The 19,510-nt window shown below is 36.4% G+C and overlaps 2 protein-coding genes across 2 annotated transcripts; both read left to right on the plus strand.

Moving 5' to 3' along the window:
- Nucleotides 1–500: 500 nt before the first annotated feature.
- Nucleotides 501–1,601, plus strand: LOC149402700 (uncharacterized). Its single transcript, XM_089608492.1, has 2 exons — nucleotides 501–1,070; nucleotides 1,197–1,601. The coding sequence occupies exons 1-2, from the start codon at nucleotides 501–503 to the stop codon at nucleotides 1,599–1,601; spliced, it is 975 nt and encodes a 324-aa protein (XP_089464618.1).
- An 8,069-nt stretch (nucleotides 1,602–9,670) lies between these two features.
- Nucleotides 9,671–13,582, plus strand: LOC149402701 (DNA glycosylase superfamily protein). The gene is made up of 5 exons (XM_089610154.1): nucleotides 9,671–10,185; nucleotides 11,808–11,865; nucleotides 11,992–12,075; nucleotides 12,773–12,914; nucleotides 12,992–13,582. The coding sequence occupies exons 1-5, from the start codon at nucleotides 9,768–9,770 to the stop codon at nucleotides 13,268–13,270; spliced, it is 981 nt and encodes a 326-aa protein (XP_089466280.1). The 5' UTR covers nucleotides 9,671–9,767; the 3' UTR covers nucleotides 13,271–13,582.
- The last annotated feature ends 5,928 nt before the right edge of the window (nucleotides 13,583–19,510 follow it).

Below are 19,510 nucleotides of genomic sequence, written 5' to 3' on the forward strand. Positions count from 1 at the left end.
ATCCAAGGTATCTCTGTTTCTGATCCTCTCAATACTGTCGCTGAAGAGGAAATATAAAATATGAATAATGACATTGTTGAAGAAGACGCTAATACTAGGGCTAATGATGAGGAAAACGTTATGGATGTTCCTGATAACTTGAGATCCATTGGATACCACTGAGCCCCCTGCTGCTGATGTTATTGGTGGGATTCTTGGTTTGTCCCAGGGTTTGAAGGATAAAACTACTAGTGCTCCCAGAATGCCTAATATTTCTGTTGTCGAGAAAGATGTCCCTACATCTTCCAGACCTCCCATTGATTCTTCTAAAGAGTCTGCAAGGAAAGATGTTGTTAAAAGTGAGAAGTCCTCCCCGGAAGAGGAAGAATGATAGTGATGATGATGTTCTGACTTCCCTTCTGCCTAAGGGGAAGAAGAAGAAAGTTTTTTTTATGGAAAAGGAAAAATCTGCAGACAAGAAGAAGAAAAAAGTTAAATTTGGGTTAAACAAGAAGAAATTCATGAAAAGAGTCTCTCCCAGAAAGAAGATTGTCGAAGAAGACGTTGTTGACATCCCAGGAGACATCTGTGGAGAAGAGGACGAAGATGTCTGTGCTGGTACCTCTGTGATCGCGAAAAGGTGCATTGCTGGTCAAAAGATTCCTAGAAACGTTCCCTATGCTCATCTTGACAATGTCTCTTTTCACACTGAAGACCGGATGGCTAAATGGAGATATGTCTTTCATAGGAAGATCTATCTTGAGAAGAACTTGTCTCGGGAAGCGCTTAAGATTGAAGTAGTTATGGAATTGTTAAGCGATGCTCAATTACTCAAGACTGCTATTGGGATTGGTCCCTACTATCCCAAGTTGGTAAAGGAATGTATTATCAACCTTTCCTCTGGCATCAATCAACCTGACAGTCCTGAGTTTAGGAAAGTGTTCGTGCGAGGTCACTGTTTCAATATCTCTCCCTATGTGATCAATAGTTTTATGGATCGTGGTAGGACCATCACTCTTGGTCGCCTGCCATATGTGGAGACCATTTTTCGAGAACTTTCTAGAGAAGAGAAGGATTCCTGGCCGAAGAAGGTTCTTCTTCCCTTGGCCTTTCTGTCAGCCAAATATTTTGTTCTCTACAGAATTGCCATTGCCAACTAGGCTCCTTCGTCTCATGGCTCTGGTGTTACCCCTGACTTGGAAAATCTCATGTATCAGATAAGTATTCGCTCTTCTTTTGACTTTTGGGAGTTTGTTTATGAGCACTTGTTTAGGCAGGCAAAATCTTTTGATGTGAAGTTGCCGATTGGCTTTCCTTCTTTGGTTGTGGGAATTCTCTTATCCCAAAAGAAGGGTATTATGTGTGCTGACGATGTCATAGGGAAGGTTCCAAGCAAGCTTACTATCAGTCACAAGCTTTTTGAAGGAAAACATGCTTGTGACATTGTCAAGCCATCAGATGGGACATCATTCCCTCCTGGTGACACCCTGAAGTTGCTTCTATTTCTAAGACGGTGCAGAGTAATACTCTCAAAGCCCTTATTTAAGAGGTCTTTGCCCTCAAAGAGATTATTGACACCTCCAATCGCCGGAAAGCTGTGTGTGAATGGCTTATCAAGGTGATGACACATATTCCTAGTGTTGATGTTGCCTCCTCCTCTTGGCATGTTGCCCTTGCTCCTGAAAATGAAGATGAAGATGCTGATGTTGATGTTTCTGGCAATGATGGTGAGAGTGATGAAGATTCTGCTTTTGCTTTATTCAGTATGTATCTCCTTGTTCTGATACTCTTTTGGTTGTGTGTTGGAATCGATCTAGGGTTTAAGAAAATAATTAACGCTTCGGTAAGCAGCGGAATTTTAAAATTTTTCTTTTACAAGTAAAACCAGTTTTTACTAACCTAGACAAAAGAGCAAGTACACGTAAATAAAAACTATAATGAGCATAGAAGTTTACTAACCTTTCTTGAAGCTTGATCTTTGAGAAGCTCTTAGAAAGTTGCAACGCTCGTCTCCCCTCGCAGCACGTCCCTCTTTCTTTCCTCGGCACCTCGAGCAACCACAAAAGTTTCTATCACTAAATCACTCGAGAGAAAAGGAATTAGTGAGTGGGCACTTTTAAACACTACGACTTAAGAACGAGTCTTGAAGTCGCAGAGCTAAACACTAGGTCGAATGAGGACCTAGGTGCCAAAACAAAAAATCGAAAATAAACTAGAGAGAGAGAGGAAGGGGCGGCCAAGTTCTAGAGAGAGAGTCTCTCAAATCTCTTAAACTTGGATGAATGAATTGTGAAGAAAAGGGGCTCTTATTTATAGGAGAGGTCTCACCTTCTATAAGGTAGTTTCCTCTTCTATAGAATATCACATATTCATGAGCCAATTACCTTTTTTCCCACTTGAGATGCTCGGCCAAGGATGCCTTCTAGAAGGCTTGGATTTGTTTCCATTTTTGATTCTTGCCTTGCCTTGTCTCTCTCTTGGCCGATTACCCTAAAGCATCATCATGCAAATTTGTTTCCTATTTTTCTTTTGGGAAGTATCTTGATACATTTATACACAAAATAATCTCTCCTATTTCTCTATAGGGTAGGCGCCCAAACTCATTCTAGAAGGAGCTTCTAGAAGCTTCTTCATTTGTTCATGACAACATGAGAAAGGCTCATTAAGAATTTTCAATAAAATTCTTATGAAATGAAATTAATCCACATGGCCCAATAAGACTAGTATTGGCCGAGTGATGCATGCCATCAAATGACCTTGTAAAAAAAAAATTATTGACATTCATTTCATCATATGTCTCAAAAGACAAATATACCCTTTTGACAATTTTCGTTCTTGTTTTGACTTAGCTTCCAGTTTAACTATTCCTACTCGATGTGATTCGTGACAGTGACCTCATGGACCCAAATGAACAAAGCTTGAGCTAAACACTTGGACTCAAAAGTTCACAAACCTTTTCCAAGTTTAGCTTAATGCCAACTGACTCCACTAAAGAGTTGACACTGAAAATCTCTCGGTTCAAATGAATTTATTTTCTACTCAAGAATTCAACCTAATTATGATGAGCGGATCCACTGAATATTATCTATGTTTACCCTTCATGAATGTCATCAGCTAGTCGGGATTTACTAAATTATCATTTTACCCTTCTAGCTGTTATTTCCTCAACTCCTTTGTCGCTTGTGAATAAGTTAGAAATAATGTATTGACGAGGAGCTAACAAGTCACATTGTTTCATCCAAAAGAGTCAGGACTCAATTTGGACACTGGCCAGTTCATTTATTCACACTCCAAGGAACAAAGCATGAGGTGACATACATTGCATTTCAGCAATCTTGTACATGAATTCCATATCTATGAGAACTTCACAAAGTTACTCATGACATTCTCACAACTTAGTATTTCACCAATAGGCCCTGTTCGGAATCACATAGTGAGTCCGAACTCTAACTTTCTCAAATGAGAATACTAAGGTGTGAAATGACATGTCTCATTTCAGGATTAAGGTAAGCACGATGCAATTCATACGTAGTGACTTCGAGACATAAGAGGTTAAATGGTTTGTTCTTATCTTGTCTCTAGAAGTGCACTGGTCAATTCAGTACCTTCGGAAGATACCTAGAAGAACTATAGAGTCTCCACCTCTCAATGCCTCATAACCAGACATCATAGATTCTTCTAACAATCATACTGAGGTCAATAGTCCTTTGACCCTTAGATTGCGAATATATCGTTTTAAGCAAACTACGAAGAGTTTGTTCATGCAAATCTACATTTGTCTCTTCGTAAGTTGTTAAGTTTGTTTATGGACTAAAAGACTAAGGTTTTATCATAAAGCTTCAAACAAAGAAAGAATGAATGAACGTTTCAACTTTATTAATGAATAAGCAATTACAAGCAAGAGTCTTCATGAGAGTTTATTACATCAAATGTACAAAATAAAGACTACAACTCTTCTTGTGGGCACCATTGACAACATTGTGCTCCTCTGACTTCCTTGTGTGTTCTGGATTTTGGTTCTTTCCTTGTTTTCTTGACACTGTTTATTTTGCTGTGTACTTCAGTATTTTTGTGTGTATCAGATATTTGAATTCTCTTGGGTTGCCTTTGCTCTTTTTGTGGCAATCAGGGGGAGAGCTAGTCACTTGTCATTTATTTTCACGTGTTTGCTTTTGTCTCTTGTGGATGTGTTGCTGGTTCTGTTGATGAGACATTATCTGATGAGTAATGCTCAGGTTGTGCTTGCCTAAAAAAATAGTCAAATGGGGAGTTTGTTGATACGTTTGTTTCGTGTTATTTTTTATGTAAGTTGTTTCGGAAAGATGTCGGCTCCAGGATATGTTCAGACAACTTGCACACTGAGCGCAGCCTTTATTTTTGGAAAGTTTCTTGATTTACCATAATATTTTGCGGGAGTCTTTACTCGTTGGATCTTCACGCGTGTATGGGTAAGGAAACCTAGATCGTTCTCTTGCCTTGTTTGACTATCATAAAAGCCGTGCGCTTCTCAGCTCTTGACGCACACATCAAACTTTTAGGGTTCTTAGACGTGCATGACTGGCGGACTGAGAAGTTGATTGTTTGATTTGTGTGGCACAAATCTCTAAACACTTTTCCAAAGATCTGAGTGTTGGAGAGAGTTTGGGTTTGTGATTACGTGATTGAAGTCCTCACGAGCATTGACATTGAAGGCGACCAAACATTGTGAGTGTGTTTGAAGAGTGGAATTGAGAGAGGTCTCATATCCAGGGGGAGCCCTATTTAGGTATTCACAAGTAGTAATAGTAAATTGGCTTTGAGTCCGGTGTTGTTCACGTAAGTCATTGGTTTTACTATTGACTAATTGTTTTAGTGAATTCCTTTCCATTGGGCTGAGAGTCCCCCAGAGTATGTGATGTAGCACAAAATTGGGTTATCATTTCTTGTGTCATTTCTTTATCGCACTATTATTTATTATCCATTGATTGCGTCAGATCAAGTTGTCGACACATTGGTACATTGTGTGCGACTTCTTTCTTCTGCCTAAATAGAATTTCAAAACTTAATATTTTTATAATTTTGAATTGATTGATTATAGTGGATTGTTTTCACCCGAACGTATCAGTCCTCCTACGTAGGTTATTTATACCGAACTGGGTTATCAATTGTCCTGTGTTATTTACTGCTTACTGTTTGATTATTTGCTATTTATCATCTTAATTAATCAGCAATAATAAGTTATTCAATAAGTTATTCAACCTACCTACAACCTGAACAACCGTCTTAATTTCATTCTCGTCTGTGTTTCTCAGCCCAGAACTAACAAGGAACTCTCTCAACACTTCGTACAGCACCCCACTCACACCTGAACAGCCTCACGAACAAGGAAACGAAAAGAGAACCCTTGCACTTTTCCAACGAAAAGCGAACCAAATCCCAGGGCTAAACTCTACGGAGAGAAAAAGTTTTTACTAAACGACAAAAGACTAGGAATTCTGGAGTAGTTTGTTCTCAAATCTGGGTGTAGTCTAGAACGGAACTATCGGACACTTGATGTTCTACCTTAGGCGTACACTAGTAGTGTTGCTATTAAATTAAATATTCAAATGTAGGGCATAAATCTATAATGTTGAGCATATATATACATATTTCTATAATTTAATATTAATCTTGTTGAAGTAAACGACAAATACCGATTATTTGAAACAATATTTAAAAACAAACCCATAAATGTTGTTATTAAGGAATCCTTCATAAAAGATTTTTGGATAAAATGTGAAACAAAAAGAAGAAATAACCAGGATTTCTCAAAGAAAGCTGGGATATCTTTTTCCATATTGGCAAAAAGTATGGCTCAGAACTTAGAAGTAGGAGTCAAGAATGCCATGGACCCATTGCACTTGTGTTGAGACAAACACCACAACTAAACTAGTTCCATAGACACTGTACACTTTCACATACCCAACAGCTTAAATATAATCATGTGCTATATCTAGAACACCACTTCAAGCAACCATGAGTAGTTGCAACTTCTCAATCTTGATGCCAGAATTTAAAATCTTACTTGCAATTTATTATATATCACTGAAAAATTACTTAAAAAACCACCTATATATATATATATATATATATATATATATATATATATATATATATATATATATATATATATATGTGTGTGTGTGTGTGTGTGTGTGTGTGTGTGAACGCAGAACGCTGATGTGTTGATGTCTTGTTTTATGTGTGTCTAAGTTTATTTGTATGAGCCAAAAACAAGACCTACTAACAACAGTCAACCCGATTGCATATTGTAGCATTATTACTTAATCATTTATTTGTGTGTATATGATTATAACATGTACAATTATCTTATGTCATGACTCAAATAGGTAATATCAATGCATTACATAGAAAAGTGTATTTAAAATTATTTTTTATTTTTATAACATCTAGAAATTTACAATATTTTTTATTTACATCTATGATCTCTAAACTTTGCGTGGCTAAACAGATTGATGCATAATTTGTTTTATTGGCACAAGCTATTATCCTTTAACTTTGAAACAGCACTCCTGGCTATTTTGCTTATTTCCCCCGTGTTTTTGACGATATTATTGTAATTCCGTCCATGTTTAAAAATCGTAAGCAAATCAATTCTTTTTGCAAATTCTTAAGTGTAATCAACAAATCTTATTTTTTAAGCTGGAATATAGTTACTTTGATGATTATTATCATATGAAATTGTTATTTTACGTTGAAACCTAGGGTTACCTAGATCGCACATTTGAGAATCTATAAAATAAATAAATAAATAAAAACTCACGGATTAAGCTAGTTGAAATATTAGATTTGCAATCTACTCAATGTTTTAACCATATTTAAAATTTGGTGACATAACTTAATTAATCGGATAGCGGTTTGCATGATTGTCTCTAGCATTTTTATACGTTAATTAATTTTGGTAAATGATTAATTTATCAAAATAAATGAAACATTGGCTAATTTCTTAATATTAAATTTGAAATTGGTTAGATAGTTAAGGCATCCATAACATAAATGAAAAGGATTTAAAAATTACAAAAGTTAGGAAAAACGACCAGAGTTTCAAGCTTTGAGCTTTAATGGGCTACTTATGACACAAAGAAATGAGAAATTGACGGTAATAATATCAATTGCTTGTTACTTACCAAAAATCAACTAAAATCCCAATATTGACACATCTCGTAATCAAATGTGTCACGGAATCAACCATTCTATGACCGATTTAGTATTAGATGTGTTAATATTTGGGTTTTGGTTGATTTTTGTTACTTGTCAGGCAAATGGTATTATTACTGTCGATTTCCCGACAGAAATATATCCGCAAAATTCAAAGACTATTGATAAACCTATGTGAAAGCTTGATTTGAATCATTAATCTCAGCTAATTCTTTTTAATAACATCAACATATTTTTATAGAGATTTGATAAATAATTTAAGTAAACAACAATGCTTAGCCAAATTATATTACAAGGAAAATTTAAAGTTTGACATATAAAAACAACTCATTTTTAAGTTGTTTATATAACCTACTAATTAAAATATTGGATAATTATACACATATTTCTATTTTGGGAAAAAAAATATATATCACTTAACCATCAATCTTAAGAAAAACATTCGACTAGTGTTAGAACATCAAATTTTTATAAATTTTATAACAGACTATAATATGATTAAATTGTATCGCCGGGCACTGCAAAATTATTATGATTGAATTTAATGCAATTTTTTAAATATTTAAGGTCTTCAAACTGAGGAAATATAGCCTTTGTAAAGTAAAATGGCGTTTTGGAAAGGAGAAAAAAAAAGGTTTTTTTTTTTATAATTTTATTGTTTGTTCACTAAAGACAAAAATAGTGTGTTTAAGAGTTGTGTAAGTGAGAAAGAGTATGCATGAGTAATAGTAGTGTGTTTGAGAGCTGTGTAAGTGAGAAAGAGTATGACATGAATAACATACTAATACTAAGGAGATGTGCTTGTTATATATGGTAAAAGAAATAACTATTATTAAATATGGATGCAAGTGAGTTTCATTTGTCACTAGCTAGCTTGTAGAATATAGTGATTGAGGCATCATGGCTTTTGAAGGTGCACTTGAGCATGACATCATGTGGGCATATTGTGGCAAATCTCGAATACGATGTGGTTCGTGTGGGCTCTCTTGCGATGATTCTCGCCATGGTGTTTGTCATTTTAATTACTGGTTATTTTTTAGTTTGCATTTGAACAAAGAGTAATGATGTTTGGTGCAAAATGCAAATGATTGTTTGGTCCATGGTCGGGTTGTTTGGTTGCAAACGAAGAGAAGCTACTGTTTTTTGTTTATATTCAATTTTCTGTGACAAATGTCATTGAACATTTGAATCTCTCTCTCAATAAATTTATTTTTGCCTACGTTCGGACTTATGCAATATGAATACAACTTTGTTGTATCTTGCGATATTTTGTCTTTTACCTTCAAAATATTTTTTAGGGGTAAAAAATACTATAAAAAATACATCTCATGCGTAACCCATGGACGTCTTGAACTTGAATCACAAACCAGGGATAAACTTTAACACAAGAAACTATTTCCACTAACGTAGAACTACTTTTATCAGAAATGCGATATTTATCCTTGTGTATATATACGTACATTTAAAATACCACGTTTTTTTAAATTTTAAATTTGTGTAATCCTCTTTTTTTTTTCTTAGTTGATAATTTTGATGGTTTTATAAAAATTGGACCGTACTGAAAAAATCAATTACTTTAAATACAAAAAAGTGTTGCTCTTTGAACGTTTTGATTTTTATTCCTATGAAAAAAATGTTTTTTTTTTGTCAAAATCTAACGATTTGGTGAAAATTTTGATGTTTTTACAAATAGTTGATAACTTTTTAGAAAATGGTGATTTTGGAGCATTCTTGTTCGCTTAGGTAGAGCTTAGGGGCAGAGCCGCCTTAGATTCAAGAGGGGCAAATACTCCATCTGAACTTTTATAAATTGTAATTTTTACTCTAAAAATAGTAATATTTTTTATACTACTGGCTCAAATTTGATCCGCGAATTTTTTTTTTCCTTCAAATTTGATCTCTTGACTTGAATTTCTTGGTCCGCCATCGGTAGAGATGTGTATAATTTTCAAATTTTTCCATTAGACTATGTTAGACAAATATGACACTTTGTGTATACAAATTTCCATTTGTCCTTCTCTATTACAGTAATAAAGGATTGAATTGTAGCCAAATTCCCGTTGCGTATATTACTTATAAATTGGAAAAATGATGTTTCCTTTTGAATTCTATCGAGGATTAAAAGTCATGACTTGTGAAAATGGGTTATATGTCAAGTCCACAAGAATTATGACCAGTTATTATATGATATAAAAAACTAAATTTATACATGCATCTTGGAAATTTATAATTAATCAAATATATAATCTTGTCATTCTATTAATTGATAACTATCCATTTCTCTATTTCATTTAGAATTTTTCGTTTTTTTTCCTAAGCTAGTATGATCATACGTAGAAAATGTTATTTAACCAATATTTTGCTTGAAAATGAAGGAGTGTATAATTTTAAACAATACATAATTGAGAAACTAACACCTCACCAACCAACTTTTAAATCACACCTCTCTCTCCTCATGGCCTAAAATCGTGTGCACAATATTATAATCCCACGTAATAAAACAACTCCATATATATAGAAAGCCTTGTAGGCTCAGTTTTGCATGCCTCTTTCTCAAACTAATTCTTCACCATATCATAACAAAAAGCAAAATGTCAAAGGCAAACGTAAGAAGACCAACAATCCTTGAACGAAACAATAGTACTCTCAAAGAACACAAAGACAAAAAGGAAAACAAGTCAATCCAAAACTCTTTGTTCTCCAAACGCCTCAAGAGAATCTACCCCGTTGGATTTCAGAGGAGCGATTCGTCTTTTTCGCTCTCATCCTCTTCGTCCTCGTCATTCTCGTTGTCCTTTTCTGAAAACTCGAACGACTCTTCTCTTGCGGATTTTGGTTCTCCTATTGATCAACGGCTCTCGTTGGCTCTTCGTCTCATTGCAACCCCAACGAGGCGAGCATCTCCGCCCCCCAAATCCGGTGCGTTTCAGCTCCACGAGCCACAGGGACAAGATGGTAATAAAAGCCCCGGGGAATTGAGGAGGTGCAATTGGATAACAAAGAATAGTGGTATGTAAATTTTTATGACAATATTATTACTACAGTGTATGGTTAGCTAGAAGATATGGGGTTGGATGACAATTTGTGACTGTTTAGGCCCAACACTAAAACGTTACTTCATAGTCACGTACGTATTTATGACCAAAACATATTTAGTTATAATTTAAGTCATAAGAAAATAATAATTGTGAATAGATGTTACGAAAATTATGGGTAGTGCGACTAAAAGTCAAATGTCCTTGGTTTTTTTATTGGCTTTTGTTTTATTTTATTAGCTACTAGTTGATGGGCTCGAATAATCGAAACTCAGTACGGTTGCTAGATAAGCGCGAAAATATTTTTCAATATTATACTAAAAATAATGTGATACCCTTAGAATGTGTGAGTTGATATTTTGTAAATTATATATATTGTTTTTCTCATATTGTCATGAATTTATACTTCTAGCTTATTCTACATAGTCTGAATTCTTTTGGTGTCTCATGTTCTATATCCCTCTCGTATTAAAATAGACATTTTATCCAATTTAATAATCAGCGAAAAATATGATGATGTAACGTATTTTGATAGGAAGGGCGAAAAAAAAACATACACACACACACAAAAGAGGGAAGAAGGATCTGAATTCTATTATCGGTAGTCGTTGCATTTTTAGTGTTGCGGGGCTTAACTTTCAGTACTCAAAATGAAAAGAAATAGTAATATGACTTAAGGTCAAGAACTGATTTTTAACAGAAATACTCTTTTTACAGAAATAGTAATCAAAGAACTTTCAAAACTCATTTTGTGTTTTAGCTAACTGATGATGTCTTAAATCGATTATGCCAAGTTTCTTTTCTCATCACGTTTTAATTTCGATTCTCGTGTAGTTGGATTTTTTTCTGCAAACTCTTTATACATTAGGTCTTCATATATAAAGTAGAAAACAAACATAAACATTAATATACAAAATACACCTTCAAGAGAAAAATTAAAAATAAAAATAAAAAAAGTCATTATGTCATTTTCTGTTCAAGAACTCTAGAAAGATTAAAAATCAAAGAGTCTTACTAGACCAATTACAAATTTTATGATCTACGTTATGCCTCCTAACTTTATATGTTTTTTTCAAAACTATAATAATTACTACAGATTCAAAAAACAGTAGCGGTACAGGAAAAAAAAATATTATTGAATATAATTTGGTGCTGTCTATTATATGAATTTCGCTACTATACTATATACCAGTACATAAATTGAAAGTAAGTAGTATCGTAAATATTCAGCGAAACGATATTCACTACAGTTTTTTTTTTCTCCTAATGGCGGTTAAGAGAGATCGATCAGATGAAATTAAGAAAACCAAGTGTCATCAAACGATGTCCACTCGTTGTTGTGAAGTTGTTAGAAATGTATAGTAGTCTCCAAAAAAATATTTGACTAATGGAACATGTTAAGAAAGTCCATATATAATAATATATATATAGTAACGAAAGCCGAACATATTCATTTTACTAGATAACTATAAATGTTATTTTGTTAGTTTAAAGCAGCTCTTCATTAGCAGTATTAAAAAATTTAGAGACATGATGGTTTATTAAAGAAATGTGGTATGTGTTTGATGAGTGCTTTTAAAACGGTTTGTCGCACAGATAAGGTTTACGTGGCATTTCATGATGACTGCTGGGGAGTTCCTGTTTATGATGATAAGTAAAGTCATTTACATTATTTTAGTAATTTCAATATAATTAACTTGAGTGATTAGTTCATCTTTCAATTTTTTTTATTTATAAAATTATTATGCTATAATTTAAAATCGTCAACTCTGAATGACAGCCAACTGTTCGAGCTTCTAGCATTGTCTGGCATGTTAATGGACTACAATTGGACTGAAATTCTTAAAAGGAGGGAACTATTTAGGTAATATTTTGCTTATTATATTTACTGTGGTTGAGGAGAGGTATTTTTTCTAGTTTTTCTTTTATAGTATAGTATAATATGAAAAAGTCTAGTTATGTTTACAACATTATATTTTATCGAATTTAAATGTCATATTGTTAAAATTTAAACTTGACATACGGCCAGCTTATCTTTAAAAGACATAAGTATTATTTAAATGTGACACGTATACATATAAAACGTAGAGTTTTAGTATTAAATTGTAGAGGAAAAAGAAACACGGCATTACGCTAAGTACTCATGAGTGTTTGAATTAAGTTAAGCAAATAATAAAAATCCATTTACCTAATCAACTTACCGAATGATTTTTACGCCTGGTTAATAATGACTAACAACTTACTAAATTACTTGCTTTAAAGTTAGTGAAGTTTTTTCATTATTTATACAAATAACTAGTATATTTGTTTAATCTTAACTACATAAGTAAATAATGAGCTATTTGTACTTGAATAAAATTTATATGCTTATAAACTATATAACTCTGGTTTATGAATACATTGACCTGTTGCACGGTACAACGCATGATATGAAAATGACTTCATAACAGAACACACACACACTGCGCGCGCGCGCGCGTGTGTATATGTATATATATGTGTATATATGTATGTATATATATATATATGACGCGCGTGGGGGTGTTGCTGTGCAAATATAGGGAAGCTTTTAGTGGATTTGACCCAGAAGCCGTTGCTAAAATGGGAGAAAAAGAGATAACAGAAATAGCTTCGGACAAAGCAATCATGTTGGCTGAGAGTAGAGTGAGATGCATAATTGATAACGCCAAATGCATTCTAAAGGCAAGCAATTAAATGTCATCAATTAAATTACTTTTTTTTAGTGGTAAACAACAAGTATTAATTGAGTGATTGATTAGATTGTAAGGGAATTTGGGACGCTGAGCAACTACATGTGGAGGTACGTGAACCACAAACCGGTGATGAACCGTTACAAATACCCCAAGAACGTGCCTCTGAGAAGCCCTAAAGCTGAGGCCATAAGCAAAGACCTGTTGAAGCGTGGCTTTCGCTTTGTGGGTCCAGTCATCGTCCACTCATTCATGCAAGCCGCGGGGTTGACCATTGACCACCTCGTTGACTGTTACCGACACTTTGACTGCGTCACCCTCGCCGACAGGCCTTGGAGGCACATCTGAATTCTACTTTTATCTCCTTACGATACTAGTTTCTTTTACGAATGCATGAATATTAATAACTTGATTCTTACGTAGTTCTTGGATTTTTTGTGCTGTCGTTTTTAATGAGGGATTTGTTGTATTATTTGGTGGCGTGTGTATGTTTGTACGTACTTTTCACTCTGATCTTTTTTCTTTTTCTTTTTCTGGTAGCGTGTGACGTGTATGATTACATAACTACAGTTACGAAGAACAATGAAAGTATGTTATGTAATTTTTCCAAATATTATTTGTTTTGCATGCAATATAATTTTGCAAGAGGTTTACAAGATCATTATGTGTACAACAAGAGCTATTTTGTACAAAAGTATTACTAACAAACGTAACAAACTAGAGAGAGAAAGAAGAGAGAGCGAGATGGGATTGTATTGACTTGACTAATGAATATATTGTACACTTAAGTATAAATACAAGCTTGAGCTTTAATCTCAGCTGCTCATTCTCTAATTGATTCTCAACTGACTAATCTAGTGGTGTACACTTAATACACCCCCTCAAACTAAACATGATGTGAAATCATGTTTAGTTTGAAAGACAAGAATACAAACCGAGGGATATTGAGCGGTTTAGTGAAGATCTTTGCTACTTGCTCTGTTGTGAGCACGTATCGAACCTCAACTGCTTTGGCTGCCACTTTTTTCCCGGATAAAGTGTCCGTCAACTTCTATGTGTTTAGTCCTGGCGTGGAATACGGGGTTGAATGCTAAGGAGCCTACTCCCATATTGTCGTACCAGACCATTGCAGGTGCTCGATCCAGTTGAATTCTCATCTCTATAAACAATTATTATAGTCAAACTATATCAGCTGTTACTGTTGATAGCGCTCGATACTCTGACTCCGTGGAAATTCTAGCCCCAACCTCTTGCTTTTTGGAGGACCAGGCAATGAGGATGGACTGAGAAACACACACATTCCTGTGGTTGAGCGTCGATCATCAAGATTGGCTGCTCAGTCAGCATCGCATCTGCAGACATTGTAAGCTTGAGACTTGGAGCAATGGTGAATCAGAGTCCGTTGTTGGGTGTTATCAAAGGAGTCTTTTGCACGTTGTCCAGTGCTTAATTGTGGGAGCTATCAATATTGGCTCAGTTTGTTCACGGCACACGAAATACCTGGCCTTGTCATGGTCAGATATTGCAAGGAGCCAATCGTGCTTCTATACAGCGAGACATGCTCAAATGGATCTCCATCGCCTATGGAGAGTTTTTAAGTAGAATACATTGGTGTAGGGCTTGACCTTTTGAGCTTGAATGATTTTGAGCTTGGTGAACACATTTGTAGCCTCAAAACCAAGAAAGGCAGTGATGGAACCTAAGCTTTAGAGCTTGAATGATTTGTCCAGCTCAGTTATGGCCTTGTTTATGAGTGTTGGATTGTTTCATGTGACTAGGATGTCATCCACACTACCACAAAACTATTTATCAAAAACTACATTTTAATCCAAAAATGAAGTCTGTAAAAGTAGACTACGCTCATAAATTTTAGCGGGTTTAAGACTCCATTCGAATATAAAATTGTAGTTATTTGCCACAAATTTACTATAGTCAATGTAAAAATGTAGTGTATATTTTTTATAGAAAAAAAATTAGTAAAATTTTCACTGTTTGGAAAACGAGGGAAATTTCCCACTAAGAATATCACTTAAATTTGGAAAAAAATTTATATCACTACTTCTTCCTAATCCCTCATTGGATCTCAGCGCCGAACAAAAGATTGAAAACAAAACTCGGTGCGAGAGATAGAGAGAGAGAGAGAGAGAGAGAGAGAGAGAGAGATAGAGAGAGACAAGGGCATCAGATCTAGCGGCTTCGATTCTCGGAAACCGGAGTCGCACTGGACGGAGGCGAAGCCAGAAATCATGAAGAAGATATTGTTGTAGAGAGACTTCATTTCCCCGAGCTCCTTCATCATTGGAGATTCTCTCTTCGAATCTTCTCGTTCTCGTCAACGTAGCTCCGCATGTCCACGCACCGGCGACGATGTCGTCAACCCTAAACCCTATTATTTTCCTTCTCTTCTTCTTCTTTTAATTCTCCCAAGACATCAATTAGGGTTTGAATCCTCCTCAGGTACGAATGTTTGGGTCTCTTTTTCTTCATGTACGAATGTTTAAATCTTTCATCTTCTCAAGTAACGATCCATCTCTCTTTCTCTCTTTTGCTCGCTCGCTCACATCGTTCACTCTCTTCGTCTATCACTCCATGGCTCACTTGTTCCTCGCCATCATTGTCGCTGAAAGAGAATGAGAAATGAAGAGAATGGCCTAAAAAGGAGAACATTAAAAAAATATCGGCCACCTTCGTCTTTCTCACCCATGGTAAGAGTTTGAACCTTGATACTAGAGCTTTGATTCGTTATATTTCTTTGCATTTCATGTATTATTGTTCAATTTTCTCGGGAATTCTAAGTTTTGTCCGAAATTTATAAGGTTGGGCTGAGATTTCGTATGGTTTGGTTTGTGTTGGATTTGTTGGATATCGATGATTCTCTGGAATTTTTTTTGAGATCCCGTTCTTGAATTCGAAAATGTATCTTGGTGTTGATTTCGGATTTTTAATAATCTTGGTTGAACATTTGAAGGTTAAGACTTGGATTGATTTGCTGATTGGGATTGAGCTGATAATAAGGATGCGAATAAGGTAGTAAAATCGAGATGGGAATTAGTTTGCTGAATGTAGCCTCTAGTGAGCAACGAACATTTGAGCTCTGACGAGATTATTGTTGGAAGGATTGTTAAATAAAGAGTATTTATTAACAAGTGTATGGGTGATTTGTGGCTAATATTTGAGTGGGGTTCACTCATCTAAATGTGTTAATTCTTGCGTATTCTTATTCCTCATTGCGACGAGCATAAGATTGATTATTTATTTGCCAAAATCATTACTATAATGAATGAAAAATTGATGTTTAAAGTATGCTTAAAGTACACATTTGTTATGTGTAAATGAAGTGAATCTCAAGAGTCCCACATGGGTTGGGTAAGTGTGTTGTATAGTGTTTATATACTATCATTTTTCTTTAGTGGATAAGCAAGTGCAAGAGAGGAAAGTGTGGGTGGGGTAACTGTTGCGATTTTTACGCGCGCAAGTGCATGTGTCGCTCAAGTAATATAGTGAATTAAGTACGAGTGTCGATCCCACGAGGAACAAGCTTAATTAACAAACAAATCAACTAGCACGAATTGACCTAAAGATGAGATGGAAAGATGTCACAATTTATTGACAAGTTCTAACGCAAATAATTAACAAAATACTCAAATAAAAGTTGTAAGAAGAAAGAGAGGCTAAGGACCAAGGCTTCACGGGTTTATTCAACGGTTTGGATACACGAATTTGACGCACAATCAATAATCAACTCACTACTCTTTGCTAACCATACTCACAGAATAATATTTCTAAACCTCTCTCGAGCATCTAACAACCTATGTCAAAATTAGGAAAATCTTCTCTCGATCTCAATCCCTAACATCAACATGCATTCATATCAAGAGCATTCACACGATTCTATGGCAACCTCACTATCTCTAGCCTAGGCATGCATCATAGTAATTCAAACCAAAACGCTAACAACCTAATCTTTCTCAAGCATCAAGTTGAAGTATAAAATCATGAACAAGGTAGCTAATCTCGATCAAGCATTAAAAACGGATTTGAATTAAGCAAAGTAGTAGAGAATGAAAATTGAACTTCATTATATTAAATCATATCCATAACCGAATCCTAAACCCGCTACGCCATAGTCCTTAATGGAATTAGTTCATAGCGTAGCGAGAAAACAAAAAAAGAATAAAAGAATAGGAAGAAGAAGAAACCATAATTAAAAACTCAATTGTAAATTAAAATACGGGAGTTCAAGAGTAAAGGAGAAGAATAAAACTGTGATTGGTGCGAATTGATGAAGAACGGCTCTCCTTTTTTACTCTATCTCTCCCAAATACTAAGTGAAAACAATATAAAAAAGTGCTAAGAACATTAAACAAGAGGTTGAGAAGTGTATTTATAGGCTTAGGTCGAAATTCTTGTGTTTCCTCTAATTTTCGGAGTAGACTGGGTAATAAGACTTGATCCGACGGCTCAGATTGACCCAGAAAAAGCGTTTCCTCTTTTGGTTTCGCGTACTTCGTGACGCGCGGTAGCTGGGTCGCGGCGCGAGGTAGATCTTCTCGGGAGGTCGCATTCCGCGCTTGACGCTCGGGGATTTTCGGCGCTAAAGTTCTTCGACCTCGCGGCGCGAGGTCTGGGGGTCGCGACGCGAGGTCAACACTTCCATACCCTCGCGGAATGCGCAAACTGCTCAGAGATGGCCCGGGATGATTTCCAGACCTCGCGGCGCGCGCTATGAGGGTCGCGGAGCGAGGTTTGTATGTGTTCTTGACTCATTCTTCGTTTTTGACTCGTTTTTTATCCTGAAGGCCTCGATTTGTATAGATTTACCCATAATATCATAGAAATCCCACTTTTCACCTAAAAACCTTCAAAACACACGAAAAACCTCAAAACTACACAAGCACATGCTCGGATTAGTTGGGGATGATATGTGTTTTCTACGTACGACACGAACCTATCACTAACTCTCGCGCACACACACATACACGCACGCCACCACCGAGCCGAGTCGGGCCGGGCCGGGCTCGGGCTCAGGTAATGTCTCGGTCTCGGGTTCGGGCTTGGGCAAATCCTTATCTTTTTATTGCAAAATTCACGTACGAATTGTTTGAATTCCATAAATAACTTTTGTGTTATGTTGGGAATTGATTTAATTGGTAGTAAAGGGTACGATTTTGCATGGGTTAAGTGCATGAAACCGGTGCCGTTAATGAAGACGTTATGCATGGTTTGAGCGAGCTTCCAAGGCTGCTCATGTTCATAACCGACGAGCATTAAGTGCATTCAAGTGCCTTTATTCTGGAACCTTTTCTTGTTCAAAACCGCTCAGGATTGTGCCTATAAAAGCAAGGCCTGCTCTCTCATTTGAAACATAGCTCAAACGCATCCTCTCTCCCTCTCTACGAAATTGTTTTTTTTTTCAGTCCGGTGGTAAATCTGACACTTGTCTTCTAATTCGCTGAAGTCAAGCCGAGTGGTGCTAAGCTTCTCTTGTGGTCGTTGTATCCTAGGAGGCTTTCGCTTAACTTTTCCCGCAGCTGTGGAGGACAATAAAAAGCTTCAAGAAAACCATCTAACGGTCCTCGACGTGCCACATGCGGATGAACCTTGTCCCCAGGTTCCCGCGGAGGCTGCCCAATCGACAAAATCTCCCCCGGACGGAGAGGCCACCGATGGGTCGGGCGTCCTCCCGCTCGAGATCGATGAGGAGCAGGTCGACTTTGGTTCCGAGTAGCTGGTTTTGTTTCAATTTCACGCGCACTTGTTTAGCGCTTATTTTCTTTGATGCTTTGCTTTCGGATATTTGTCGTATTTTTTCCTCTTTTGTTAGGTTGTTTCCATAATGTTGACCATTTTTATTAAAGCTTTTCTGGTTTGCCATGCGTCTTATTTTCTCACGAACCTCGGTTTACAATGTTTAGCGTAACCAGTTTGCACGGCTTAGCGCCATACTTAGTGGCAAGTTTGAAACCCATTGGTGATTCGCTACCTCTCGGTGCACGAGCTGGGCGGATAGCGGGCCCTTTTCCTGGAGTGTACGCTACCTGTTGACGTGTGTGTCGTGGATCAGGACGGGCTTGAATTAAGCGCAGTTCACAACGAGCATGGTACCTGTCGGTACGCGTGTCGCGTTTTTGGGTTTTGACTGTTGTCTTAGGGTCAGCAGTCCGGTGCGCGGATGCAACCCGTTGACGATTCACTACCTTTCGGCGTGCGAGACATGGAGTCGTGCGAGGGCGTCGCACGAAGGGTGTATACCTGTTAGCCCCCCGAGTTTCTTCTGTACTCGTAGAGGAGACTAGAAATTATAACAATGCGTAACAAAGCTTAAGATGAAATGTAATCCCATTATCGTGTCAAAGAAATTAAAATTACATCCCTTGGTCATCGGCCTTGTTCAAACTTGAAATTGTCACTTAACGAAATTGGAAATAAAACGGGAAAAGCAGAAAGAGCCGAGGGCGAACTTTATTGGTACTACTGCCTCAGATGCTCGGCGTTCCACGAGTGAGTGAACACGAGCCCTTCTAGGTTCTCGAGCTCGTATGTGCCACCGTGTATGGCTCGGTGCACACGATACGGGCCTTCCGAGGT

Source organism: Urtica dioica, chromosome 3 (assembly GCF_054948205.1).
Source record: "Urtica dioica subsp. dioica isolate 48M chromosome 3, U.dioica_male_clone48M_v1_H2, whole genome shotgun sequence".
Classification (NCBI taxonomy): Eukaryota; Viridiplantae; Streptophyta; class Magnoliopsida; order Rosales; family Urticaceae; genus Urtica; species Urtica dioica.